Source organism: Kogia breviceps, chromosome 3 (genome assembly GCF_026419965.1).
Source record: "Kogia breviceps isolate mKogBre1 chromosome 3, mKogBre1 haplotype 1, whole genome shotgun sequence".
Classification (NCBI taxonomy): Eukaryota; Metazoa; Chordata; class Mammalia; order Artiodactyla; family Physeteridae; genus Kogia; species Kogia breviceps.
In genome coordinates, this window is record NC_081312.1 from 180,084,249 (window position 1) to 180,112,014 (window position 27,766).

Genomic DNA, 27,766 nt, shown 5'->3' on the forward strand with positions numbered 1-27,766 from the left:
ATTTCAGCTTTTTATATTTTTCTAGGAATCTTTCATTTAGATTTTCAAATTTATTAACATTTAGTTGTCCCTAATGTACTTTTTTCAATCTGTTACTTGCTATATTTTATTAATAGGTATTTACTATATTTTGTTCTGTTGTTTTTTTTCTTCTTTTTCAAAGTCAACCTTGATAGAAGTCTCTTCATTCTGTTAACCTTTTCAGAAAACCATCTTTTAGTTTTCTAAACATTTATTGATTTTCTTTCTGTTTTCCTGATTTCCACCCTTACCTTTATGAACTTCTTGTTTCTTTGGGTTTGCTTTGTACCATTTTGTGTACATTCTTCAGTTAAAAGCTTAAACTCAACTTATTAGTTTGTAACCTTTCTTGTTGCCTCATAAATCAATTTTTTTTAAATAAATTGAAGGTTTGTGGCAACTCTGAGTTGAGCAAGTCTATTGGCACCATTTTTCCAACAGCGTTTTATTTATTTATTTATGGCCGCGTTGGGTCTTTGTTGCTGCACGCGGGCTTTCTCTAGTTGCGGCGAGCGGGGACTACTCTTCATTGAGGTGCACGGGCTTCTCACTGCAGTGGCTTCTCTTGTTGCAGAGCATGGGCTCTAGGTGCACGGGCTTCAGTAGTTGTGGCACGCGGGCTCAGTAGTTGTGGCTTGCAGGCTCTAGAGCGCAGGCTCAGTACTTGTGGCACACGGGCTTAGTTGCTCTGCGACATGTGGGATCTTCCCAGACCAGGGCTCGAACCCGTGTCCTCTGCATTGGCAGGTGGATTCTTAACCACTGTGCCACCAGGGAAGTCCCCTCATAAATCAGTTTAAAGCTCCTATTTCCCTCTAAGTAGTTCTGCTTTAGCAGTCACCTGCAAAGTTTGATGCTTAGTTAAAATTATTTCTTAATGTCTTGGATGATTTCCTTTTTGACCCAAGAGTTAGTAATTTATATGGGATTGATTTTATCTTTTTTGTCATTAATTTCTAACTTTATTGCATTATTCTTGAAGGACATGATTTGTATGATGTTGATTCTTTGGACTTTGAGGCAATCTCACTATCACCTTTTCACCAGGATATTCTCACTACCTTTTTGTTCTCTCATTTCGTTTTGGTTGTTGTTTATTTCCTGGACACCAAACTCCACTCTCATTTCCAGTTTCTCCAAAGCTGATTTGGGATGAGGGTGGGGGCTCGTTCATCACCTTGTCAGGAGCTGGTTTGTGCATCTTTTTACAGTCTAGGTTAGAATTGTTCTAAGTAGCTATTTGTATATTGATATTTGACTTCTCTCCAAAATATTGTAACAGCAAGAGCTTGTGTAAAACATTTGATTATCAGAGAAATGTGTTCATTGAGGATAAGCAGTAAGTACAACTCAAATGGAAGAGCACGATGCCTTTCAGCCTCCAGGTGGCACTGTTATTTGTGTTAACATCTGCTTTCTCTGGTCTCTTGTCAATTTTTGATCTCGAGCAGAAATGGGCAAACTGTTTCTGTAAAAGGCAGCTAGTAAATATATTAGGCAGGCACTGTGGTTTGTTTCACCGCTCTTGTGGCAGCCATAGGTGATGCTCTAGCAAGGAGGCTTGGCTGTGTTCAGCAAAACCTCACAAACACTGTGGCAGGCTGGATTGGGCCCTTGTGTTATAACTGCCAACCCCTGACAGTAAGCTGTGCGTGACATCATCACTGATCTGGTCGTAGGCCACGAAAGTCTCTCAGTAGACATGCAGCTGGGGAGCGTGGTGGAGAGGCTCGGGGCTAAGTCCTCGGGCAGCTGATGCTCAGGGCGGGAGTGGAGTCTAAGCCAGATGGGGAGGAAGGATGAGGCTGGTGGAGTGGCCCCTACGGCCCGGACCCTCTCAGATCCAAAGCTGCGGAGAGACATAGTCCCACGGCTTCACTCTATTTCTTTTCTGTTTCTCTCTCTTCTCCAGCGTAAACTTCATAGACAATGAGCTTTCCCCATAGCATCCCAGTGGTTCCTCAGGGATGGATTCACCTACCATGCTAAAAAGTGAGAATGAGAGTCTCCAGGCCCTTTGAGTGAAGAGAGTGAAAAATCTTTGGGTTATGAAAAGATTTCCTTCCTGTTGTGTTGGTTTCACACCAAATTTAACATTGACCTTTGAGTGGAAAATCAAGATAGCACTGTCTTCCCTGTTTTTACTACTGAAAAAGTGTGTGTGGGGGGGGGAGGATTATTCAAACCAGAAGGAAGAGTAATCCTTTCTTATCACAGCCTTTTAGTTCCAGACCAGGAGAAAAAGGGGCGAGCCATGGGCTGCACGTCGCTGTAGGCTGGCTTCCTCAATCCAAGGGTCTCCCCAGTGACCGGCACTGGAAACCAAGCTCACACCCATCACCTATAGCACGTGTAGCCCTGTTATACTACCATTTGAAATTCCTTCTCCGAAGTGTCTAGCTTACTGCAGAGTTGAAGACCATTTCTCAAATCACTGGAGTATTTTCAGTAGCAACAGAGCATAGCCTGGAATATGAATGTCACCTTGATCAGCTTCTGCTTAAATGGGGGAGATCTTCCCCCAAGTGCAGGGAACACTTATCTTCATGTGTGTGGGCCCGTAACCTCACGGCTGAGTCAATCCCATCTTTTCTGTTTCAGTAATTGTGGCCTCTTCAAGTGGGAACGGGACGGAATGTTAAAGGTATGTCATCTGCAAGGTGATGGGTTTTAGTGACCCACGCAAACAATATTGACTCATTTCTTATTAAACTATTTTTATTTTTCTAGGAAAAGACAGGTCCAAAGATAGGAGGAGAAACCCTGTTACCAAGAGGAGAAGAACATGCCAAATTCCTGAATAGCCTTAAATAGCCCCGACTTCAAACAGGTACCCACAGCCTCCATTGCTTCTTGTGGTTCTGGAAAAGCAAGGGTATTGGCTCTGAGTTGGCCGTGTTCCTGATTGACACAGTCAGAATGAATACTTGCTAAGCCTACAGCTTTGCCTCCTTCCTCGGTTGTGTTGGTTTAACATCAAATTTAACATTGACCTTTAAGTGGAAATTCAAGGTATCATCGTCTTCCCCGTTCTCAGTACTGGTGGCAGAATTCACACAGTTTTTATGCCCCAAACCGGAAGGTAGATAGAGAGTTGTGTTTCTCTCTCTTGGGTTGTAGAGAATGCAGTGTCGCTTCTTGATCACTATAAGGTTCCGGTATTTATATGGACACCCAGAGACAAAAGAATGAATTTAGCTCAGGTAACCTTCTGGGCTTCAGTTTCCTCATATGTAAAATGAGGAAGGTTGGACTAAATGATCTTGAAATGTGTCTTTGAGCACTCAAAGTCTAAAAATACTATAATGTTTTGCCATCTAGAAAATGATGACCGTCGCCCTTGATATAGTCTTGCTGTATTGATATTAAAAGCCGGGTTCCTTCTGTTGATTCTACTGTTACCTCTGTTTTGTTCTTGGAAATCAAGTCCCTGACCCCACTTGGCATTTCATTTCACATCTATATGGTCTCTGTGCTGTTACAATGTCGTGGAGCTCTGTAATGGAAATGCCTAAAATCTCATCATTTAAAAATGTGGCTTTATTTAAATATGGCTTAAAGAAAGGGAAACCTCTAACCAAAACAAACATAAAGTTTGAGAAGCCATGAAGCCCGACTGGAAAACAGAAGCATCCCACAAGGAGAACCCTCTGGAGTTTGGGATTTGCAGACACGCTTTATCACACACGTTAAGAATTACAGGTCGGGGGTCGCTGCGTGACGCAGGGTGGGGGGCAGCCCGGGCCGCGTGGTTGCAGCCGAGCCTCAGCCCTTCCGCTCGCTGGTTCTGCGGCCTCAGCTGAGGCGCCCAGCCTCACCCTCCCCGTCTGCGAAACGAGCGCCATGATGTCTTGGCGGCGCGCACTCTCGTGAGGTGGCCCGCACGCGCAAGGGCTCAGTAGGTGCGGCCTTTGTTACGCTTCCCACGTAAGAGCCCAGAGGCCCGAGAGAGCAGGCCCTGAAAGGAGAGTCTGGCTGCGGGTCAGGAGGCGGGGTCGCAGGTGAGGCTGGAGGAGGCGGCGGGGTCGCAGGCCCTGAACTTTGCAGGGCCTCCGTGGCCGTGGCGAGGACATGGGTCCTGGTCCCGCGTGCGCTGGGACCCACGCGAGGGTTTTCCGCAGCGGGCGCTGTCGTGCCGCTCGGCCGCTGCGTGGAGAAGGAGGCGGGGCCGGGGGCGGGGGCGCTAAAGGCAGAACGGTGCTGGCGGCTCGCAGCGCTTGAGGGAAAGGAGCGGCGGCCTGAGCGGGAGGGTGATGGTGGGGGTGGATGGGGGTGGATGGCCTTAAAGGAACAGACAGGCTGGGCTGCAGACAGAGAGCAGGGTAGCGCTCCGGGTTAGGTAACTGATAAGTGCGTGGATGTTGAGAGGAGACTCTGGAGAGGTGAGAGGCAGACGGCCCCGGCGCGCAGATGCACCAGGCTTCCCACCCAAGGGAGGTGAAGGCGGTGACAGGAAGCAGCTCTGGGGCAGCCGGGCCCGTAGGGCCAGACCCGTGCGTGCCGTCTGAGGCGCCCGCAGAGGTTGCTAAGGGCACATGGGGATGTGGGCTGTAGCCGCCATTTTGTACAAACGTTCGGTGCTCAGTATGCTTCCGAAGAAACAGCAATTTCATGAGGACCGAGGGCCAGAAGAATGCGGTCAGCGTTCCAGGTAAGGCGGCATGGGGCTTCGCCGGGTCAGCTCCGTCTTGTTGTTCCGCCAACTCGGAGGCACCCATTCATGTCTGGGGTCTTTGCCCGGAACCAGACCAGGCTTGGGAGTCACAGTCGGGAATCAGGGAGTATGACTCTGTTAGAGGGACCAGCAGAAGAATAGACGCGGAGATGAGTGTTACTCATGGAGGACCCTTTCCAGGTCATTCCTCAAACGCAGCTCAGCGTTTATGGGGGAAATGATACAAATGCCGAGGACTGGCGTTCAGAGCAAAATAACGGGATGGAAGGCAGCCGCGGGGGTTTCGGTGAACCAGAAGCGGCTGAGTTACTAATTGTTAAAGCCGGCTCATGGGTACGTGGAGACATGGAGTCTCCTCTCTGTATCGTGGCTTGTGTTGTGAGATGTGACGATGGAAAGGAAAAATACAAGGTAAGCAGCTCAAGCTTGCTCTCTCCGTGACGCCTGCCCAGTGTCCCTGGGAGCAGTCGACGCTCCTTCCTCCAGGTTGTCGCTGTAATTTGAACGTTGCTCTGGCAGGGAACTTACTGTAATGGGTTTGTCTATCCATGTCACCTGCTAGCTTTGTGTATTTTAGGGTGGTTCAATTTCCAGGTGCAAACACAGTGCTGCCCTCCTGGTGCTCAGTGAATGTTGGGTGGGTGGAGGGAATTTACACACTGTGAGTACAAGGACTTACTGTTTTCTTAATTGTTCAAACAAACAAACAAGTACAAGTATAGGTCCAGCCTCACGCAGGTTACCACCAGAAAATTCCATTTAGGAGAGAGTCCTCTGCCTGGGCGACCGGATTTTCCAAACACCATTTGACCCAAGTGAACGCCGCTTAAAGACTGGGTCGATTGGTAGGATGATTATATTGGGATTTAAACTCTAGCGAGGAATAATTTAGGTTTCCCCCAAGATGGTATCATAGTAGGGACATGAGGTGGGTGTGAGAGATGGTGGATTGAGGTTTCCGAGGGCCAGGAATAAACTTCACACGCCTTAGATTTCATCAGAGTCTGCTCTCTGTGCGTAGCAGGTGCTGTGTCTGGCGCTTTGTGTGCCCCCTAAGGTCACATCCTTACAGCTCTATCTTTAGGAGTATTTCACTTTCCAGGAGGGGTGTGTGTGGTTTTTTTCTTTAATTTTTAACAGAGAAAATGTTTAAGTTTCAAAAAGAACCAAAAGCACTTGAAATTCTCGTATTTTTGGTGGCTCATTTTGAGTAGATGTGTTTGTCCCATAAACCTGAAAGAGAGCTGTGGATCTGAAGTAGGTCACAACTGAGCAGCTGCCTGGACCTGAGCGCCAGGCCGCTCTTGGAGGAGCCCCTTCCTGCGTAAGAAACTTGTTCTTGTTCGAACCACAGCGGTGTTGTCAGAGTCCACATCCACTCGCATATTGTGTACACGTCAGGTAATAACATTCTTACAGAGGTTAATGGGTGAGCTGAACCTAGATGCCCTCTGTTTTTAAATTTGATTTTTACATTTTAAATAATTAAAAATATAATAGAGTTACTTCTCAGTTACTCTAGGTGTTGGGGGGCTTCCACTGGGGTTGCCTCGTGTGTGTGTGTGTCTGTGTGTGTGCGTGTGCGTGTGTGTGTGTGTGTGTGTGTTGTTAGAATATTCGGGGATGGGAAGGGATGGGTGGGCTGGAGGGGGCACGTACTTGTTTGCATTGAAAATATGATTCATCGTGAGGCCAATCTTTAATCCTACCACCTTCTTTATCAATGTGTATTAAAGGCTTTCATATAAATCCAAACTGTGTGTGTTTTTCTTATGCTGCCTTTGGCAACGTAGAGATTATTGCATAACCACAGGCCATCAGAAGAGGGTAAGCACACAGGGGTCTAAGTTAGCGCACAAAAACTGGCATGTCCTTCGCCGTACATGACAATGTTCTGACCTTTACAACAGACTTTTTTTCTTCCTTTCCTTTCCTGTTTGGTTTATTTTATTTGTGTTTATTTGGCCATGCCACAGGGCTTGCAGACTCTCAGTTCCCCGACCAGGGATTGAAACTGGGCCACGGCACTGAAAGCCCAGAATCCTAACCAGTAGGCCTCCAGGGAATTCCCTATGCCTTTTTCTGTTTAGAGGAATTAAGTGGCTTTTTAAAGAAAATCATCTTTCTCTTGAGTTTTGTTAAACTATACTTTCCCTTTCCAGACAACAAAAGGAAAACTGAACTAATGTAGATAACAATGATCCAGAATAGCAAATAAGAAGCTTCTGAATGATTGGTGTGGAATTGTCCCCAAAGGGAACTTAAAACATGTAAAGTTTCCACTTTTAAAAATTCTCCAGTTTTCAACTCTTAAAAACATTACAAGTTGATAAATAGCTAAGTTGACAGGCAGTGACTGAACGATTGGGTTCTTGGGTAAAAGTTGATGATAGAAGTAAAGCTTGATGTTTATAAGAGATTAAATGTGTCTGACAACATTAATTTTTTTAAATCAGGAGAGTAAGTCTGTTTGCCTAAGTTGTCACTGCTAGCAGCCCATCAGAGCCTCTGCTCTTACAGGTAAAACGGACATCTCAGATGCCATGAGGAGAGATTTGGAAACAGCACCGCTCAAAAGAAGGATGATATATCTAAAGAAAATAACAGAGAGGCACAAAAGGTGGAAGAAATCAGTTGGCCTAAGTCGGCAGCAGTTTGTGAAAAAGCTGTGGAATTTTAGAAAATTAAAGAAAGACAATATAGCCACACAGCTGAACTCTCCAGATCAAAATGGGGAAGAGGCCTGCCATGTCCTGCACAGTCAGACCATGTATCCAGTAAAATTGACCTGCATTTTGGAGAAAAGTGGGACATCAGTATTCGAGGTGGTGAAAACTCAAAGCCATTTCACCGAAGAAAGGAAGAAAGCACTAGAAATATAGGGAGAGTGGATTTTTGTTATTCACAGTAATTATGTTTCATAGAGTCACCAGCTAAACTAGCAGATACCCAATCACTGCTCCTAGAGGGAATATAGGCTTAGGTTCCCTTGAGCCTCTGGTCACGTCTTCTTCACCGGATCAATACATAACCTTGTATTACATGTGTTTCTGTTTAAAGACACCTTATTTAATATGTATCGTCGATTCATTAACATGGAGCTCACAGCCGACAGCAGCGTATCTCCTAGTGGAACAAAGCTGATCTCAGCACGCGCTTTTCCTCCAGAGGGTGCATCCCAGCCTTCTTGCCCTCGGGAACACTTACGCACTATGCCTGTGGGCCATTTTCAGCAGCAAGAGTACACCAAAGAAGCACAAAACTGCGATGAACATGGCATGAAAAGGACATCTTTTTACAGCATCACAACTGAAACCAGCAAAAGTTGTTGCTTTGTTCTACCTCAGCTGAGAACAACTTAGATTTCTCGTTGGTCTGCACATGTGCATGTCCGTAAGTGACCACGAAAACACCACAGGTATTGCTTTTGGAGTTAAAAATTTTAGCAATCAGGTGAATTTGGAAAAACATGGAATCTACAGATAATGAGGAGCAACTGTGTAATATTTCCCCAAACAGGGCCAGATCTGGGAATGTCCCCATTTTGCAGGTTAGAAAATTAAGTGATTTGAAAATATGGGAAGAAACCAGGATTGCAATCAAGTCTGTGGTAATGTTGCTTGAGCAGAGACTTCTCTGTTGGTATTTCTTTAAGTCAACTTTATTAAGGGCTAAAAGCAAAAGGCACACATCTTTTTTTTTTTTTTTTTTTTTTATTTACTTGAGCCCAGCCGCCCCGCGGCACGTGGGATCCTCCCGGACCGGGGCGCGAACCCTCGTCCCCTGCATCGGCAGGCGGACTCCCAACCACTGCGCCACCAGGGAAGCCCGGCACACATCTTAAGTGTACAGTTTGGTAAATTTTGATGAATTTATACATCCACGTGACCACCACCGCAAGCAAGATAGAGAACGTTCCCACCACCCCAAACAGTTGCCTCTGCCACTTCCCAGTCAGGCCACATGCCCTGGTCCCATCCATCACTGATCTGTTTATAATCTGTTGAGAGCTGTCTTTCCTAGAGTTTCATATAAATGGAATCATACAGAATGTACTCTTACACTTCACTCAGCATATTTTGAAATAAATCCATGTTATCGCCTGTGTCCACAGTTCATTTTTTATTGTTGAGTATTTCAACTGTATGGATATGTCACTATTTATTCACCTGTAGATGGACATTTGGGTTCGCTTGTTTCCAGTTTGGGGCTGTTATGAATAAAGCCATTAGCAATATTCAGATATAAGTCTTTCTCTGGATGTGTTTCTGTTTCTCTTAGGTAAATATCTAGGAGTGGGATTTCTGGTAAGTATGTGTAGCTTTGTAAGAAACTGCTAAGCTGTTTTCCAAAGTGGTCTTTTACATACCCACTAATGATTCATGAGAGTTCCATTTGCTCCACATCCTCACCAGTACTTGGTATTGTCAGTCTTTTCCATTTTAGCCATTCTGGTGGGTGTATGGTGGGATCTCATTGTGGTTTTAATTTGCATTTCCCTCATGACATCTTTTCCTGTGCAGCTGGCCATTGGTATATCATTTTTGGTGACGTATCTGTTTACTTATTTACTGGGTTGAGTTGTAAGAATTCTTTCTGTGTTCTGGATACAAGTGCTTTTTGTGGATATATGTATGGTGACTATTTTCTCCCAATTTGTGGCTTGCCTTTTCATTTTTTTTTAAACAGTGTCTTTCAAAGAGCATTTTTGTCATTTTGGTGGAGCCCATTTTATCACTTTATGGTTCATGTGTTTTGTATTCTAGCTAAGAAATCTTTACCTGCCTTAAAATCACAAAGATTTTCTTATAGAATTTTTTAATATAGTTTTAGCTTTTACTATTAGGTCTATGATCCATTTCAGGTTAATTTCTGTATAAGCTGTGAGGTAAGGGTTGTGGGTCATTGTTTTCCAAATGGACATTTAGTTGTTATGGCACCACTCAGTGAAAAGATTATAATCTCCTCGTTGGATTATTTTCACTCCTTTGTCAAAAATCAGTTGACCATACATTTTGGGGTCTACTTCTGGACTTAGTTCTGTTAAATTAATCTGGATGTCATTCCTTCTGCCAGTACCATTGTCTTAATAACCGTAGCTATATAATAAGTCTTGGAATCAGGCAGTGTTAGTTCTCCGGCTTTGTTCTTTTTAAAATTTGTTTTGGCAATTCTAGGTCCTTTGCGTTTCAGTGTAAATTTTTGAATCAGCTTATCAATTTCTACCCCAAAAACCCTGCTGAATTTTTTTTTTTTTTTTTTTTTTTTTTTGCGGTATGCTGGCCTCACACTGCTGTGGCCTCTCCCGTTGCGGAGCACAGGCTCCGGACGCACAGGCTCAGCGGCCACGGCTCACGGGCTTAGTTGCTCCGCGGCATGTGGGATCTTCCCGGACCAGGGCACGAACCCGTGACCCCTGCATCGGCAGGCGGATTCTCAACCACTGCGCCACCAGGGAAGCCCCCTGCTGAAATTTTTATTAGGATTGTGTTTAATCTTTAATGTTAAGATTTTTGTATCTATGAATATGTCTCTCCATTTATTTGGGTCTTCTTTAATTTTCTCAGCAATGTTTAGTGGTTTCAGTGTACAGATCATATATATATATTTTGTCTTTATTTTTAAATAGTTTTGATGGTGTCATAACGGCAATTTTTCCATTGTAATTTCCAATTATTATTCTGTATACGTGCTAGTATACAGAAATACAGTGCGTATTTGTCTATTGGCCTTGTGTTCCGGGACCACGCCAGACTTACCTACTAGTATAGCAGCTTTTTTATACACTCCTTAGGATTTTCATATGGGATCTTGTTGCCTGAGAAGTTTTAACATTTCATTTCCTGTTTGTATGACTTTTTTTTTTTCTTGTTCCCAGTCTGAGGAGGAAAGCATTTTCCTTCACCATTAAGTATCAAGGAAGTATTTTGAGTAAGGTTGGACAAGACCTCTAAATAATGGTGTGGTTTTTTTGTTTGTCTTCTCTTCTATTCCCTGGAGTGATGTTATCAATTGAGCATTAGTGGGCTCAACCTTGAGAGGAGGAAGTGGATTCAAGTCCTGAGCTAAGTACATTTTCAGGTGGTGATGCTGACTTTATTACATAATTATTAATCTTGCCAAAACAAAAGTAGCGTCCAACTGTGTGTCATTCGTGCGCTTTGAGTTAAAGGTACAAGAAAAGCTGTCTTCAGTGACTTACTAAAGGAATGTACTATTCTTTTTTTCAGCAGTGATTTCGAGGGACCAATCTAACGGTATATTTGGGTTTTTTATCATCTAAATCCGCTTACAGAATAGAAAATATCTTGCACCTTGCTACTACAATTCTGTGCTCGGTACATGATAAACAACCAAACATGAGCTAATAAAATCATACTTGAGGGCTCCCGGATGTCACTGCCTCATATTAATGACGCTGTCATTTTATATAGAAAGTTTTTAATTTGGGAGCCTACACACTGAATGGTTCAGGCTCACTAGTGTGTTATTTGAAACTCATTATTACAGGGTCTAAATTAATGAGAAATTATCTAGAAAAGTATTTTTCACTTTCGCTTTATGTATTAAATCAGTGTTGTTTTCAGGCATGTCCCCTCAAATATCGCTGTTCCCATAGGAAGCTTTTTCTTTAAGAAGGCTTTATGAAAACTGCTAAACTGTAAATTACTGTACAGTTTTCAGTGGTAGGAAATTAGTTTAATATGTAAAGTAGGCATCACTGGTCAAAAATGAATTTTAAAGTTTAAAAATAAAAATGGAAAAGAAGTATAGCTGGATACTTAGATGTGCACAGGTCACTTGAAGGATGCTAGACTTGGGGATGATGGTTTTCTTTGGGAGACAGGGAACAGATATTGAATTCTTTTTTGTCCTGTGAAAAGTTTAAGTCATGTGTATACATTACCTATGCACAATATTTTTAATTAAAAAAATCAAAATAACGTGGAAAGTGGACAAAACTTTTTTTGAAGTGGTAGTACACTGTAAGATCACAGAGTATACCAGTTACAGTTGTGAACTAGACTATCCATACTAAACCAGTTTGCTTTTGTACAAATCCCTTAAGAACGTTTAAATTATGAAAAACTTACCGAAGAATTAGAACGTAATGGTTGAAAAGGAATTAGAAATGAATTTTCCCAACTAAATTTTTTTAAAAAGCATATGACACTTAAAAAAAATTTTTTTAAATCATTTTGGGTCTTAGGAAAATTACCACCTCCTTCCAGAAATCTAGGTAAACAAAGGCACATGATAATAAGTTACAAAATCTCCCCTGGAGCACACACAACTCTCAAAAAAATAAAAGAAGAAGGAGAAGGTGAAGAAGAAAATTAAATGACAACATACAAAATTAGTGGAAAAAAATAATGAGTTTTCAACAATTCTCTTTTTTTTTTTTTTTGAAGATGTTGGGGGTAGGAGTTTATTTATTTACTTATTTTTGGCTGTGTTGGGTCTTCGTTTCTGTGCGAGGGCTTTCTCTAGTTGTGGCAAGTGGGGGCCACTCTTCATTGCGGTGCGCGGGCCTCTCACTATCGCGGCCTCTCCTGTTGTGGAGCACAGGCTCAGTAGTTGTGGCTCACGGGCCCAGTTGCTCCGCGGCATGTGGGATCCTCCCAGCCCAGGGCTCGAACCCGTGTCCCCTGCATTAGCAGGCAGATTCTCAACCACTGCGCCACCAGGGAAGCCCCAATTCATCGTTTGACAAAATTTGTTTTCAACCACTTACCTGGAACCCCTAAAGGACTTGGGGATGGTAAGGAAAGAACAGAGAAGAGTTAGTTAGAAGAATGTCCCAAAGGCCATCCTTTTGACAAAGGCTGTCTCCGAAAATATAGATCCTCCGTTACGAATTCCTATGAAATTCATCTCCCCAGATTCCGGTCATGTTTCCTTTGGCATCCTTCTCCCTACCCAGGAAATGGCTGCAATTGGTTCTGAGTGAAGGAATTCTAAAACCCTGAGGTATAATGGGGCCCTTGTTAAGGATGGGGTAGAACGAGGTAATAGAATTCTTCTTTCTGCCAGAATTCTTTATCTAGAGCTGACATGCCAAGCCTGGCTCTTGAACAAACAAGGAAAGGCTGTTTTTCTTTTAAACCAGCCACTCACCGATACCATTCTTGGTATTTGACATCTATATGGCCCCAGCGTTCCCTCCTGTGTAAGCAGCAGGCTTTTGGAGCCAGGTGGCTGCAGAGTATGGCCTTGAGTCAGACTCCATCGGCTGCGGTGTACCTGGTTCCTGGCCCTCCTGCCGGAAGGCGTTGGGTGTATGACTGTCACCATAGGAGCCACTGTGGCTCCTTTCCTGGCTGAGGTGAGAGAGCAGCGCTTTGCCTTTTCTCTGTTGTACATCTGGGCGTGTGAAAACACACGCACACCCTCGTCAGTTGGGGTTACCAACCTGAACGGGCAGGGGCTGGATCTTCCGGCTTGGCATCTGGCTCCTGGTCAACCGAGAGGGCATTTCATGCAGGTAGAGCACAGGCCCACTTGGATTACTGGCCCAGCAGCTGGCAGCCCTGACCCAGGACCTGAGCTAGCGGTCAGCAGAACTGGCACCTGCCCCACAAGAACCCTGTGTCTCGCTTCCCCGAGTCACCGAGCTGAGGAGAGTCGCTGTGGTCCCTACGTGCCTGTAGCAAGAATCTCCCATCTGTGTGTGTGGCCGGGTTCCATGAGGAGCCCCGCCCCCGAGAGCACAGACCCTGGACCAGGGGTCTCTCTGGCCCGTTCGCTAAGGCTCCCTGGCCTGCTCCTTTCAAGGGTGCGGTAGGAAGCGGGTGGGATGCGTGTGTGAGGCTCCTGCCCTGTGGTTCAGAGAGGACCATCTCTGACCTGTGTTCCCCTCAAGCTGACTGATTCCTCCAGTGTAGACCAGAGATGGCAGAGATGGAGGACAGACGGCAGAACTCCCTTTTGGTCTGTTCAGCTTTACGCTCCGAAACTTTGGAATACTCATTCCTCCCAAATAATTTCAGTCTCACCAGGTAATAAGAAGAAACAGTAATGAGATATTGAGGCATCTGCAGAGTTTTTATTTCACGCCAGTTTCTTCCACTGCTGTCACCTTCTAAGTTGAAGCTCCTGCTACTTGTAGTAGGAGCTGAGGGGAGCAGCGGGCTTCCTGAAGAGCCTGTGTGTTGAAGACAGGCCCAGAGGCGGGGGCCGGCCGGTGGGAAAATGTGGCTCGTGTAGGTGGGGTGTTCACTGACAGCCTGGTTTCAGATAAAGTGCTGGCTCTACGTGAGGTGCCTTGGAATGTGCGTTATTGCTTGATCCCTAAATGTCTTTAAGGATTTTATCCCGGTCTTTTAAAAAATTACTTTGCATTCATTGCACAGTGTCCAGATCTAGTTAAGTGTTCCACCTCTGGTGGGGGATTTTACTACAGTTGAGCAGCTTTTCCTCCAAACAAAGTTGCCCTTTACTGTTCTGGAAACCCAGCCTCCAAAGCAGGCTGGACCAGCCAGCCTGGGACCCAAGTCAAGGGGGAGGTGCGAGGCCCAGCAGCGGGGCAGGGAGATGGCCGGGAGTGGGTGCTTATGCTTCACCCGGAGTCCGCTTTGTCTTCGAGAGCTGACCCCACAGAGGTGCCCACTTAGGCTGTTCTTGAGTTGTCTGCGTTCTTAGTGTGGAATTCCTGAAGGCAGTTGGGAGCAAGGCTGGAGGCAGCCGAGTGCAGAGTCTGGGGCAGGAAGGCACAGCCGTTGGGACAGAAGAAAGGGCACTGGCTCTGGGCTGAATTGTTTCCCCCAAAAAGATACGCGGAAGCCTAACCCCTGAGACCTGTGAGTGTTGGCCTGATTTAGAAAGAGGGTCTTTGCAGATGTAATCAAGTTAGTGAGGCTGGTAGCGTGGGCCCTTAACTCAAGGACTGTTGTCCTTATAAGAAGAGACACAGAAGCACAGAGCGGAGAGCGTGTGGAGACATGGGGAGAAAAGGCCGAGTGACGGTGAGGACAGAGACTAGAGTGACGCCGCCACAAGCCAGGGGACAGCTGAGCCCCCGGAAGCTGGAGGAGGCAAGGGAGGACCCTCACCTGGAGCCTTAGGAGGGAGTGTGGCCCTGCCCACACCTTGGTTTCAGACTTCTCACCTCCAGAACTGTGAGAGAAGAGATGCTCCTTGTTTTACGCCTCCCAGTTCTGGCACTTTGTTATGGCAGCTCTAGCAAACTAATACTATGAAGAAAAAGGAGATGATACTAAAGCTAAACCTTATCTGCTGTCTAGTTTTGGTTACAGCCGGCCTTGCTCTTACCCTGGCCTCTGAGCGATGCCATTAAGAAACCACCGTTGAACCTTAAGACTCTTTTCAGAGACATAAGAAGCACCTGGGCTTGGAGAATGGTTTTTTTTTCCCCAAACAATGGCATTAGCAGGGCCCTTCCAGTCACGTGACCGCTGAGACAGGCTGCGGACATAGTGAGCAGTGCTCCTGAGTCCAAGCTTCCCGCCACCCAAGTCGGAGAGAGTCCCAGTGTCACCTGGGGGGGGGGGGGGGGGACAAGCTGGTGCGGCTCAGTGTGAGATTCAAGCAGACGAGGGTACGGAGTGTTGACTCGGCGTTTTTATTCATAAACTATAAGCAGACACGTGATCCTTTCTCTCTACTGTGATTCTTTCACTGTTCAATGGGCCAGGAGCCCCCCTGTGGGAACCATGGCGAAGCAGTGGGAAACCACCATAGGGGTGAAGCCCCGCAGGCCTTGGCTCACCTCAGAAATTCACCTGCCCAGAAGCGCAAGCCAGGGCGTCTCCGTCCACGAGAACAGAGGGCCCCAGGCTGAGGCCCGGGGAAGGGGCCTGTCTGTGTGCAGCAGAGGTGCCCGAGTACCGAGGGTGGGCGGGTGTGTCCGGTGCCGTGCCGTCTTCTGGGTGCGTCGGGCTGCGGTCAGACGTGGTGGCGGTTGTAGAGATAGGGTGGGAACAGGCCGTCACCATGCCACTCGCGCCACTGCTCGATGGCCTCCCGGCTTCTCTCTTCCTGTTCTGGGGACGAGAGATGGAGTCGTCGCGTGAGGATGGACGGCTCTGATCTGGCGGCAGCCACCGAGTCCACCCACAGACCCCCCACCCCCACCCCCCGCCGCCTGTGACACGTGACATGAACCACTGTGCCTGCGTGCACGGATGACAGGCAGAATGTCCCAGCTGGAAGGGCCCGAGAGGAACGCCGAATCTAAAGGCCTCGTTTTACTACAGATCGGGCCCAGATAGGCAAGCGTCACACAGCTGACTGCCAACAGGGCGGAGACCAGGGTCCTGCCTTCAGTTCAGTGCTCCTGCCCTGTAAAGCCAGCGAGACCGGGGTCCTGCCTTCAGTTCAGTGCCCCTGCCCTGTACAGCCAGCGAGACCGGGGTCCTGCCTTCAGTTCAGTGCCCCTGCCCTGTACAGCCAGCGAGACCGGGGTCCTGCCTTCAGTTCAGTGCCCCTGCCCTGTACAGCCAGCGAGACCGGGGTCCTGCCTTCAGTTCAGTGCTCCTGCCCTGTACAGCCAGCGAAGGGCAAAGAGCCATGTGCAGAAACTGGCCCAGAGACACACCAACTGAGACAGGATCCAAAATCACAGCAGCAGAAAAACAAGACTGTTGAAAAACTCACGGAAGTGATTGTCAGTCCCGAGTGATGGGATTAAGGGTCAGGTGTTCCTTCTTACTGTTTCTTAGCTTTAAAACTCAAGTTGTGTTTTGAAAGCTCACTGGGGAAAGGGGTGGAGGAAGCAAGTGCAGGAAGGTCTTGATCATCCCCGATTCTGGGTGGTGGTTATATGAGGGTTTGCTATACTATATACTTTTCCGTGTGTTTGAAATGTGTCATAGTAAAGGCTAAAAAGAGCAGAAGGGAGTTTTTAATGAATAAGAAGGTCCTGATTTTTCTGTCTTTGATAAGACCTGTTTCTGAATAACACCTTTGTGAAGCTACAGAATTAGGCTCCTGATGCCAATTCAAGACTGCCTGTCACTCACTGTTAGGTACCGTTAAAGCACGAGCAGATATCCCCAGGCTATCGGTGTTTAAAAAGCATCCTCAAAAAGTTAAACAGAACTACCATTAACCCAACCGTTCTTAAAACAAGAATAGATGAATAGATAAAATGTGAGATGATAGATAGATAGAAAGATAGATAGACAGACAGACATAGATAGACAGACAGGAATGTATAGATATGTCTGTATGTATTATTCAGCCATAAAAAGGAATGAAGTTCTGATATGTGCTATAACATGAATGAGCCTTGAAACATGCTAAGTGAAATACACCAGACACAAAAGGACAAATATTGTGTGATTTCTCTTCTGTATGTATGTAGTATAGGCAAATTCCTATGGATAGAGAATATACTTGAGGTTTCCAGGGGCTGTGGGGAGAGGGGAGTTAATGCATAATGGGTACAAAGTTTGTTTGAGGTGATACAAGGGGTTTGGAAATAAATAATGGTGATGGTTGTGGATGTACTAAATGCCACTGAATTGTACACTTAAAAATAGGTAAGGTGGCAAATTTTATGTTCTAGATATTTTGCCACAATTTTTTTTTGAGTATTTGGAGAAAACGTTGAGAGGAGACAAAGTTAATAGAGGATAATAGCAAGGATTCAAAACTCAAAACGTCTTCCTTGCCTGTTTTCTCAAATGTGGGCTTCACCAAAAAGTCTGTGACCCTGACTTGGTTCTAGTGACTCGCATCCTCTGTGGCGTTGGGCAGACAAGACAGCCTGGTGGCTTCGGGATGTGGAGGAAGTGGGCGTCCCCGTGGTCCCTAGCGCCTGTGAGAGCCGGGCGCCTGCAACAGGTCGGGCCCTTGTGACCGCGGGCTGTTCAGGAGCCACATCTGCTGGGCATGTTTCCTTCTACGTGAGCTTGGGGTTGGCGCTACCCTGGGTGCTGAGAATCCTCGTAGGGACTTGGTGCCTCAGAGAAAACCTGGAGCTCAGGGTCAGGCCGGGCTGTTAGCCTTGGGCCATTCAGACCTTTCTCAGGCCACGTAGAGCAGCTACCCTTGGCCAATCTTGAGAGCGTGATTTTGACATAGAAGTTGATTTTTTTCTTCCCAGGTCGCGCCAGACTCTTCTTAGACCATTTCATTTAGACAAAGGGAAGGTCTCGCTGGTAAAGACCCAAGGCCTGGACACTGTAGCCTTCGTGTAGGGACCACTTGTGGCCAGGCGTCACGCAGCCAGCCTGGGATGGCCTGACCCGGGCTTCTGGCTTTGAAGGTGGAAGCAAACCCGGGCTGCTACCACGTAGGCCTTAGAAGTGGGAGTTCAACACTGTTTATCCTGAGCTTTTGGAGGCAGAACTCAGTTATTTTTGCCTTGAAGTTGGTGGTTTTGAGTACAGTTACAAGCTGGAGCCATGACAGAGCTGAGTGAGACTCTAACCACCCCCCTCCCACTTCCCCAGACAAGGGCCAGTGTCCTGGGTGGGTTGGGAGAGGGGCCTTTGACTAAGGTGGGGTTTTCAGGCCCTCAGCAAGGTCACTGGTGTCCAGAAATCTCCCTTCAGACCACCTGCCTAAAATTCCTCCACTGGAAACCCAAGTCCTTCCTGTCACCCGTGGTATCTCTCAGCATTCGCTTTTATGCAGCAGGTACCTCGGGGAGATAGCGATAATCCGCTGCTCTCCAGGATTCTGAGAATAGGTGACGTTGTCAATCGAGAGAGCTAACTGAACCCGGGGTCCTGACCGACGGGGAATGTGGGCGCCTCAGAGAAGGGCTCTGAGCGCTGCTCACGGTGGAGGTTTCCGGCAACCTGGCCTCTGTGCGGGGTCTGTTCCGGGGCAGAGACAAGGGAAGGCGGGAAGCTGAAGTGAGTTTCACGTGGGCCGGTCCTTGCGTTGAAGAACCTCTCCAAGACCTCTACGCATTTGGTCTTCCTTCGGTACAAAAACGTGGGCTTTGCTGGCAAACTCGCCTTCGTTTAAACCCTGCACTACCTACGTCACCTTGGTTATTCATGTAGCCTTTCTAAGCCTGCGGTTTTAAAACTGTAAAATGGAAATTGTAAGACTTGAGATGCTGGTCGTAAGGATTACATGGTTCCGTACAACGTCTGGCAGGGCAAGTGCTCAGCCGGTGACAACGGCTGTCACTACAGTCCCCGAAGGCCTGTGCCCTGCCCTGCAACCTCTTCCCCTGTGGCCAAGGCCTGAGGCCCCTGGCCTGAGTCTCCTCTGGATTTGCTGGAGGACCTGGCATCCCTCAGGTGCCTAACCCCTCATTCTAATCCGTTGTGGGAGGGAAAACTGAATGTTTTTCATCCAGATGCTAGGGATTTGGACCTGAAACATTTAAAAATGCACAAAATAAAATGCTGCGATTAATACTGTGAGTTTAAAAAAAAAAAAAAAAAAACACACTGAAGGAATTTTAGAGGCCACCTTCTCATTTTCTGAATGCTTCTCCCCAAATGCTTCTCCCCAAGCTGTCCACCAAGGTAAACAAATCTTTAACAGAAGTATTTGCCTCTGAATTACAACAGTCTGAGCTTTCCCCAGGACGTTTGATTTGCTGGGGTCCTGCCCCGCACCTGTCTGCAGGCCTCAGCCAGGTGCCACCCGCAAGGCCATGGGCGTGGCCTGCAGCCCCCTAATAACGGGTGATGGCGTCCTTTCCGCTAAGAGGTGCCCTAAGGGCATATTACCTCCCAAGTCGACCAGAGCAAGCAAGCGAGGGGTTGACAACTTGGGAACTGAAATTGCAGACTCTCTCTAACAAAGGTCACCTTAACTGGGGTCTCCTGTCCGAGCTCACCTGCATCCAGGAACTTACTCGGAAGCATTTCAATCTTGAAGTTTCGGAAGAGACCAAAAAAGGAATAAAAACACACATTGGCCTGCCTGGTCTGATCCCTATTACCTGTTCTATGGATTTTTTGCTGTAGGTGACCCTTGAGGGCACTTAATAGATACCAAGTCGAATCCCATCCCCCATGGGAGGCTGGGGTTCAAAGGCAGAGCCTTCCTCCCCCTCCACCCTCCCCCACACTCAGAGGCCTGGTTGAAACAAGCATTCCTGGGGGGAGGCTGGAGCCCTGTCTCCCAAGGCCAGAGGGTGGGGATGAGGTGTGCTGACTGTCTGGCGAGAGACACAGAGGCAAAGGTCAAGGCTTTGCAAACAAGACGCTCGCGGCCCGTGGGTGAGGGGACACGCAAACCCCGTAGAAACTTGCTCTGGGTGAGGGGAGCCGCCCCGTGGGCTGTAGCTGTTGACGCTGGAGGTGGGGAGGGTACGGAGCAGGGCCCCCCGTGACCGGAGCCTTGTGACTCCACTTGTCCTGGTTCGCTTCCACTGGTCGCCCGATGCTGATGATAATAGCTAGGTAAGTGAAGGCCTAGGTTTTCCAGGACGGGCAGTTCCTAGAGCCATGACATGGATGGAAATCCAAGGCCCCTGAAAGTGAGTTTGAACTCCTCCCAACCCAACTCTAACGGGAACTAAGCCACGAGTGCAGGTGCTAAGACAGAACACACCCAAGTAGGAGGAGAAAAATACGATCAACCGAAAACTCCCCCAGCCCCGCAGTCTCCAAGCCAGTGGTGTTCTGTCCTCCTCCATTTCTTCTCAGGTTCTGTAGCCGCTTTTGTGACTCTCTCCCTGTTTCCCCGAGCCTCCCGTAGATACGAATTGAAAGTAGAGCTCCTCTTACCTCCCTCCTCCTCTAGTTACAATTTAGGGATAAGTACAGGCAAATCACATGGTTCTCCTGCAAAGCTCCACTTGCCCGGAGTCCCCGGCCCGCGAGCTCTTACCGTCGTTTTGCTCCTCCGCGAAGTTCTCCGACTCGTTCCTTTGCTCCTCGATATGTTCTCTCCGCAGCTCGTCTGCCTGCAGCTTCTGCCTGTTCTCCGCTGGGGGAGGGGAAGAGGCGAGAGTTGCCCCCAAGAATAGGGGCAGCCGCACGCATTTAGGGGGACACTAGTCATTCGGCCTGAGAAACTTCATCAGGTGCGGAAGGGGCTGTCGGTGAGGGGGTAAGAGTGGGGCTTCACTGAAATGGTTCACTCCTGACACAGACTTTAAAGCCTGAGGGGCCTGGGGGGGCGTCCCGTCCAACTGCCTCGTTTTGGGAGTGAGAGGACAGACCCCCAAAAGGTGCAGCCATTTAGCTCCAGGTGTAAAGTGAATGGTGTATCCAAGCCTGCTGGGCCTCTTAGAAGCTAGGAATCTGATGGTAGAAATGAATTCTATGAGGGAATAATCCAACTTGATTTCCCATTCATTAACCTGCGAGTCCATTCAGCATCTTGGCGCTCCGGTCATGGCCAGAATATATGCTAAAGCACTGGGATGAAAAAGTCAAGTACGAAAGATTCTGTCCCTCTGCCTAAGAGGCCTGTACTCCACTTGAGGAGAAAGATATGAAAATACATTACACCCAGCATTATGGCGGCTGTGATAGAAATTGCCACGGGGCGTGATGCTGGCTGTGGTCCTGGTCGAGGGGATCTGAGATGACCCTGAGATTCGTGCCTGTAGGTGATTCTCTCCCCTTGTGCGGACTGGCCTAGGGGCTCACTTCTGATGGGCAAAATATGACAGAAGTGATGGGATATGACTTCTGAGATTAGGTTACAAACAAGACTGGCTTCCGTCTGGGGTTCGTCGGTCTGTCTGCCTATCTGTCTATCTCTCGCTTTTGCTCTTGCTTGGAGGGAAGCCAGCCGCCATGTTGTAAGCTGTCCTGTGGAGAGGCCCACTCATGGCAGGATCTGGTGTCCTTGGCCAGTAGTCAAGCAGGACTTGAGGTTTGCCAACAGCCACGTGCGTGAGCTTGAAAGCGAATCTTCTGTCGGTCAGGCCTTGAAATGAACGCAGCCCCAGCCAATACCTTGACTACAGCCCACAGAGACCCTGAGCCTGAGGCCACCAGCTAAGCTGGGCCTAGACCCCAGAAACTGAGACAGCGAATGTTGGTTGTTTTAGGCTGCTAGATTTGGGGCTCATTTGTTACACAGCAGTAGATAACTAGTACAGGATATGGGGTGATCAGGTGAACTCCCTGATGAAAATACCAACCTCAGGTATCCCTTAGTTTGTGAGGCAGTGCATTCCAGTGAAGTTGGCTGTAAAACTTTTTTATGAGGAGTCCCAGTTTCACATTATAAAGCTGAAGGTACACCTCTGGTTGGAGAAATACCCCCAGTGATAACTGAAAACTGTCCCTGAGAACACGTAAACATTCCTTGGCTGTTGAACATGAAGCTTTACCAGAGGGAACCTCACCTGAGCTACGAGGTCACATCTCCCCAGCAGGTGCGGCTGTCCCTCATCTGCTCTAATGTAGCCCCCTCAAGAAACCTCTCTAGATTTTAGATTTTCCAACCTAAAATAAGTTTCTAGGTTCATCCGTTTCTGCCCTCACACATCTTTAGTCTGGCAGAAGCTTAGAGATAGGAATTGCCTGTTTTCTGGTTCCAGATTCAAGTTTAGCAAAGTGTTGCCTTAACTGAACCTCAGACATAATTGGGCCTTGTTCTACCCATCACCGGAGTTGACCAGGTAACAGCAGATCAACTCAGGTGCATCCTAGGTGTTCACCGGGCTGTCCTGGGGTCCCAGGACTGAAACCCCCGAGCTTCCAACCCGGGTGACAGACCTCTGGCTTAATCGTGCATCTCATTGTTCTGAATCCACTTAGAGAATGGAAACTGTTTGCCTCTTAAATTCATGCAGGCTCCCTGCTGGGAGTCTGCCGAAAGGTTACTTCTCTCATATCCGTCAAGAACAGCCCGGACTCCATCAGTCTTTTCAGTGTTTCTTGACATTTGCTAACCTTTAAATCCCAAATCGTGTGAGGCCTGGAGATTTTCCCAGTGTGGCTGTACTTCTCCACTTAAATTTTTTAAAAGAAGGGAATTTCATCTCCAAGCATTTTCATCTCACTTCTTGCCCATCATTTGAAAACAGTGCTGTTATTTTCACTGAGCAAGTTACCTTGCTGAGTGTGCTGCGAGGCACAAAGAGTTTATTCAGACAGACACATAAGTAATGAATCAGGCCTTGGACTCGGAGTCTGTCAGAGCCGAGTCCTTGGAAGAATCTCGTTCAAGGACAGAAAACTCAAATCCCTTCAAGGGTCGGCAGGTCATGGAAATGAGGATCTCTGCCAAGCAGGGGATACCAGGGCCTACTTGAGGCTGACAAGGAGACATACTTCTGAGCTCAAAAGCCTGCCAAATACATTGGAAGTGAAGACTTTTAAAAACACTGCTGGCAGATGTAGAGAATGGACTTGAGGACATGGGGAGGGGGAAGGGTAAGCTGGGACGAACTGAGAGAGCGGCATGGACAAATATACACTACCAAACGTAAAATCGATAGCTAGTGGGAAGCAGCCGCATAGCACAGGGAGATCAGCTGGGTGCTTTGTGACCACCTAGAGGGGTGGGACAGGGAGGGTGGGAGAGAGGGAGATGCAAGAGGGAAGAGATATGGGAACATATGTATATGTATAACTGATTCACTTTGTTGTAAAGGAAAAACTAACACACTATTATAAAACAGTTATACTCCAATAAAGATGTTTTAAAAAAGAAACTAGGGGAAAAAAAGAACACTGCTGGTGAACACCACGTTTTCAGGGGCTTATCAATAAGGAAACGGGCCCAGGGAGAAGAAGTGGTCAAGGCCACTTAGCAACAAAGCTGTCACCAAACCCACATTTCCAGTTCCCGGTCCCATGTGCCCGCTTCCCTGCTTACAGTGCTGGTCTCTGGCCTGCTGGTCTCTGAATTACCTGAAAAGCACACACTGAGCTACTGTGTCCCCTCTCCACCGAACATAGATATTCCCGTTAACATTTTTTTTTTTTTTGGCCTCGCCATGCGGCATGCAGGATCTTAGTCCCCCCCGCCCCCGACCAGGGATGGAACCCGTGCCCCCTGCAGTGGAAGCAGGGCGTCTTAACCGCTGGACCGCCAGGGAAGTGCCCCCCGCCCCCCACCTTAAACATTTTTAACTTTCAGAAATTGAGATGCAATTCAGCACTTAAGTGCGTTCAGTGTGGCCCTGTCCTCTTTGCTTCTTACCCCTACAGCACAGCCAATCAAAGACTGACCTACAGTCGAGGGAACGTGATGTAACTTCTAATTCGGAGCTGCGGTCACTGCGACCCGAGGGCCTAGGCTGAGCCCTCAGTCCCCGGCGGTCCCCGCAGCCCGGCTGGCTGGGGGAGAGAGAAGGACCGCGAGGCGAGAGCGGAAGGCAGGCCACTGGCACCCTTACCATTGACCTCTTCTCGGGGTTTGAGGGACCGCTTGCCTCGCTTCTTGAGGAAATTCAACGCATCTGGTTCCTGCATGAAAATCTTCCCTTCCGCGCCTGAAACCGGAGAGAAGCCGGTCACAACCGGCACGTGCTCACCAGGGCTACCTCGGGAGCCCCTGGGTGGCCCCGGCACTCACCTTCCTGCACCTCTTGTCCTGCCAGCCGCCTGGTGCCCGCCGCCACAGCAGTCCCCTCCCGCAGGACTGTGGGAGGAGAGCACAGCGCGAGGGGCTGCCGCACCCCAGCAGGAGCCCTCACCCTGAGCCAGGCCAGGACAGTCCTTCCCAGGGCTGTGACTTGCCCTGGAGACGTGGATGCCTCAAATACCAGCCACACAGCCAACTTCCCCAAGAAACCACCAAGCGTGCTGGTTTCTCTGTACTGTGTTGTGTTATACACACACACACGCACACACGCACACACTCAAACACACCCCCCCCTCCCAGGTACAGCCTTCTTAAGAGTAGGTGCCCCTTCTACCTGGCACCTGAGCAGCCTCACCTAACACCACGGCCATCCTGGGACCTCCGCATACTCACTGGACAGGAGCACCACGGCCGAGAGACAGGAGATCAGGAACAGCTGTCTCCAGGCCATCTTTGCAAAGGCCGAGGCTCTGTCTGGGAACTACAGACAGAGAGGGTTCTACAGATCCTGCGGCTACCAGGTCCTCACTTCTGTGTCAGGCCGATCGGGAGGGAGGGAGAGAGAGAGGCAGGAAGCTGGGATGCCTCTGAGGGGGGCGGTGGGGGGCGGGGAGCAGGGAGTGGGAGGGGTCCCGGCCGCGACTTCCATTGGCCGCTCCTGCCAGAGCACCGGAGATGTTTTTGGCACCTTGCAAACCTCACAGAAGCAGAGTCTGTCATCGGAGCCTCAGCCGGGACAGTTCTGAAGCGGCCTTTCCAAGATCCGCACCCAAGGAGTTGCTGTTGGAATGCCCAGCCTCTGAGTCAGGATTCCAAAGACCAAGGGCAAATTTCAAAGAGCCCCTGGCATCTGCTTCAGGGGAGGTGGGGACTCTAGGCCTGGAAGCTGAAGCATGCGGGGAGCAGGGGGGCGGGGCTCAGTGGGGGACTTGGACTCGGCTGTCAGGCCAGGAGGGACGGTAAAGGCTGGAAGAGCCCCCCTTAGGGTGACTCTGGCATGGACACGTGGGCCATTCTGACAGTAGCCCCCGACTTTTGATGTGTCCCCAGCTGATGGTCACTGTCAAGCAAAGCACAGACCCCTTGGCCTGGGGCCCCAGAGCCGTTTCAAGACATCGAGGGGGAGAGGCAGTCAGCCTTCCATGCGGGAGAGGAGGTGCACAGTGGAAAGAGCCCCTCCTCTGGGCACGCTTCTCAAGGCACGGCCCATGTAGGGGAGGAAATGCATGCCCAGAAATGGGAATGCTGAAGGAATCCGAGCCCTACGGGGCCATCAGAGCCCAGTCCCTTAGGAGCTTTGTTCTTGACACCGTCATTTATTCTGAGCCATCCAAAGAGTCGCCTTTGGGCGTTGTTTAGCATCGTCCTAATAGTGACCATCCCTAGACCCACCCACATGAAGCTCCCCTTTCATTAGACATGTGTAGTAACATCCCACGTGTACTTGGACCACTGGCAGGAAAAGAATGTTAATAGCAGAAAAATAAGCAAGGCACAGCAGACAAAATAAATGGGTGGTTTTCCAGTGGAGGGAAGTGCGACTGACACCTCTGCCAGCTCTCGGTCGCTGTGAGCACACAGAGGGCTCCCCTTCAACACTGGCTGACCGCACTTAGCCAGGCGCGGGTGCGTTCTGCATGGTCAACCCGGGAGGGGCAATGCCCATGAGGACACGTCAGCAAGGATTCATCTGGCAGGTTGACCAGCCGTCACTTGAAAGAGGGAAGGGCCGCGAGACAGCGACGATGGGGCTTGTGGGTGAGAAAATGGGTGTGTGAAATACCTGTGACATCCGTGATACACTCATTCTTCCTGCTGCCTTCGTAGTTCCGTTCATTTCCACCGTGAATATTTATCGAACACCTTCTCTAAGCCAGGTACCTGTGCTAGGCACACGCTCGCCAGCTTTTAGTAAATCTGCCCAACGTTTCCAAAGTACCTTCCGCCCCAGGTCGGACACTGTGCATCTGCTGTCCACGTAGAAAGGCTTAGGGAAGAATCTCAAGCCCTAGAAAGTTCTCTCAGACCCAGCCCAGAAGAAGAGGGCAGGAGATCCAGAATTCACTGAATAGAGGATGGAGGCTTGCAATGGGATGTAAGCTTTGTTCTGGAAAAACGAGCTTACGTGTCTTAACATACCAAGGCTGGTGGCCTGAGATTTCTCTCTGTCATAGAGCTTCTTTACGGCTCTTTCCCTCATGTGCCATGGAAATATTACCGGTCCCTATGAAAACGGTGTCTAGAAGTCTCCCCCTGAAGTTAAGTCTGGCAGGACATGTCTCCATTCAGTGCAATCAGCATCACGAGGCTGAGGTTCTGTTCTCAGTGTGACCAGTGACTTCCTTGAGTTTATAGAGAAAATTATAAACCTTTCTCTGTGTCTTGCTTTCCCCACGTGCCATACAAGGAAGCCAAGAAGCATTTGTCTTCCACCATCACCACTAGGCTATGTGACACACTAGCGGAGAAAGCTCTGAAAAGGGCATGGGGTATTCTACAGCTGCATGGAGTATACTGCTGTGAATATCTGGGTTGATATTCAGCAGGCAAGCACTGTTATGGCTAAAACAAGTTACTAAAATACCCAAAGTGCTTCCTTATCAATTGTTCCGTAGCCACTTTCCTGAGCCATCTCTCACCCACTGTTGCCCCAGGTACCCCAGGCTCCCTCCCGGGACCCCTACTTTCCGTAGTCCGTTATCCAAGGGGATGATGCTTGGCCTAGCGGCTGGCCTTGAATCTGATTGGTCAGTGTCTGTCCTGTGTCAGCTAAACATATTAATATCCCTCTGAATTCAGAGGTTTCTAATTACGAGTCATCTAAAATTACATTATATTTTTTCCCACCTCTCCTCTTTGCCACCTCTTGTATTTCTCACACCGAAGTACTATCCCTAACCCTCACCAAAAATCCCACACCTATTACAAAGACTCATGTGCACCGAGGTTTAAAGTATCTATACTTAACAAAAGTGAAAAGTGGAAACAGTCTAAATAAAACAGCAGGGCACACATTGTGGTGTACGTGTGAGAGAAGAGTATGTACCTATTGGGAATGTTATGAGAGATGGAGAATATGATGGTATAATAGTTGCTGATGAGAAGCCACAACAGTGTAGGTAGCCAAATGCTCTACCAGAAAGGTGTTCCGCCGTGACAGGCTCTCCCGGTTTGCTGAGGAACCCCTTTAGAGTAGGCGCGTGAGTAAATAAAGTAAGTGATGTAAGGGAAAGGTGAGTTGGGTGCATTTTTCTGGAAGAAGGTCAATCACCTGGAATGGGTAGATCTTCACTGTTGTGAAAATTAGTCACTTTGGCAGGTCCTGTGGGACGGGGAGGGGGAGGAGGGGTAGAGGAGGAAGAAGAGGGGGTGAAGGGATGTTTCAAGTCGGTGAAGGGGGGGTCTTGGGCAGGTCCTCAGCCAGCATCCCTTGGGCTTCTTGTCAGTGGAACCATCAGGAGGTGATCACTAAGACTGCTGAGACGTGTCATAGCTTGGGCTTAAGACCCTAGACTGAGAGTCACCCGGGGCTCATCTCACCCCAAAGAAACAGAGTGGAGGACCTTTGTTCTACTACCCGTGGCAGCCACTAGAGCAGAGCACGTAGCTTCCACCTCTGGAGCGCCCTGTGCCGCCATG

General features: G+C 48.4%; 2 protein-coding genes across 2 annotated transcripts in view; one reads left to right on the plus strand and one right to left on the minus strand.

Annotated features, from left to right (window-relative positions):
* Positions 1-3,410, plus strand: part of MCM10 (minichromosome maintenance 10 replication initiation factor) — a 33,540-nt gene extending 30,130 nt beyond the window's left edge. Inside the window, exons 18-19 of the mRNA XM_059059173.2 lie at positions 2,623-2,665; positions 2,752-3,410. Coding sequence (XP_058915156.1) covers positions 2,623-2,665; positions 2,752-2,835 — 127 coding nt within the window. The 3' untranslated portion in view covers positions 2,836-3,410. The remainder of the gene's footprint in view (positions 1-2,622; positions 2,666-2,751) is intronic.
* An 11,849-nt stretch (positions 3,411-15,259) lies between these two features.
* UCMA (upper zone of growth plate and cartilage matrix associated) lies at positions 15,260-24,662 on the minus strand. Its single transcript, XM_059059236.2, has 5 exons — positions 24,521-24,662; positions 24,119-24,184; positions 23,940-24,035; positions 20,465-20,563; positions 15,260-15,699 (listed from the first exon to the last, which is right to left on the minus strand). The coding sequence occupies exons 1-5, from the start codon at positions 24,576-24,578 to the stop codon at positions 15,602-15,604; spliced, it is 417 nt and encodes a 138-aa protein (XP_058915219.1). The 5' UTR covers positions 24,579-24,662; the 3' UTR covers positions 15,260-15,601.
* Positions 24,663-27,766: the final 3,104 nt, after the last annotated feature.

Coding starts and splice junctions, on each gene's coding strand:
- UCMA (XM_059059236.2), bottom strand. CDS start 24,578: ATGGCCTGGAGACAGCTGTTCCTGATCTCCTGTCTCTCGGCCGTGGTG. Junction 24,185..24,520: donor GGCCGTGGTGCTCCTGTCCA/GTGAGTATGCGG, acceptor CTCCTCCCACAG/TCCTGCGGGAGGGGACTGCT. Junction 20,564..23,939: donor ACCCCGAGAAGAGGTCAATG/GTAAGGGTGCCA, acceptor CCCCTCCCCCAG/CGGAGAACAGGCAGAAGCTG.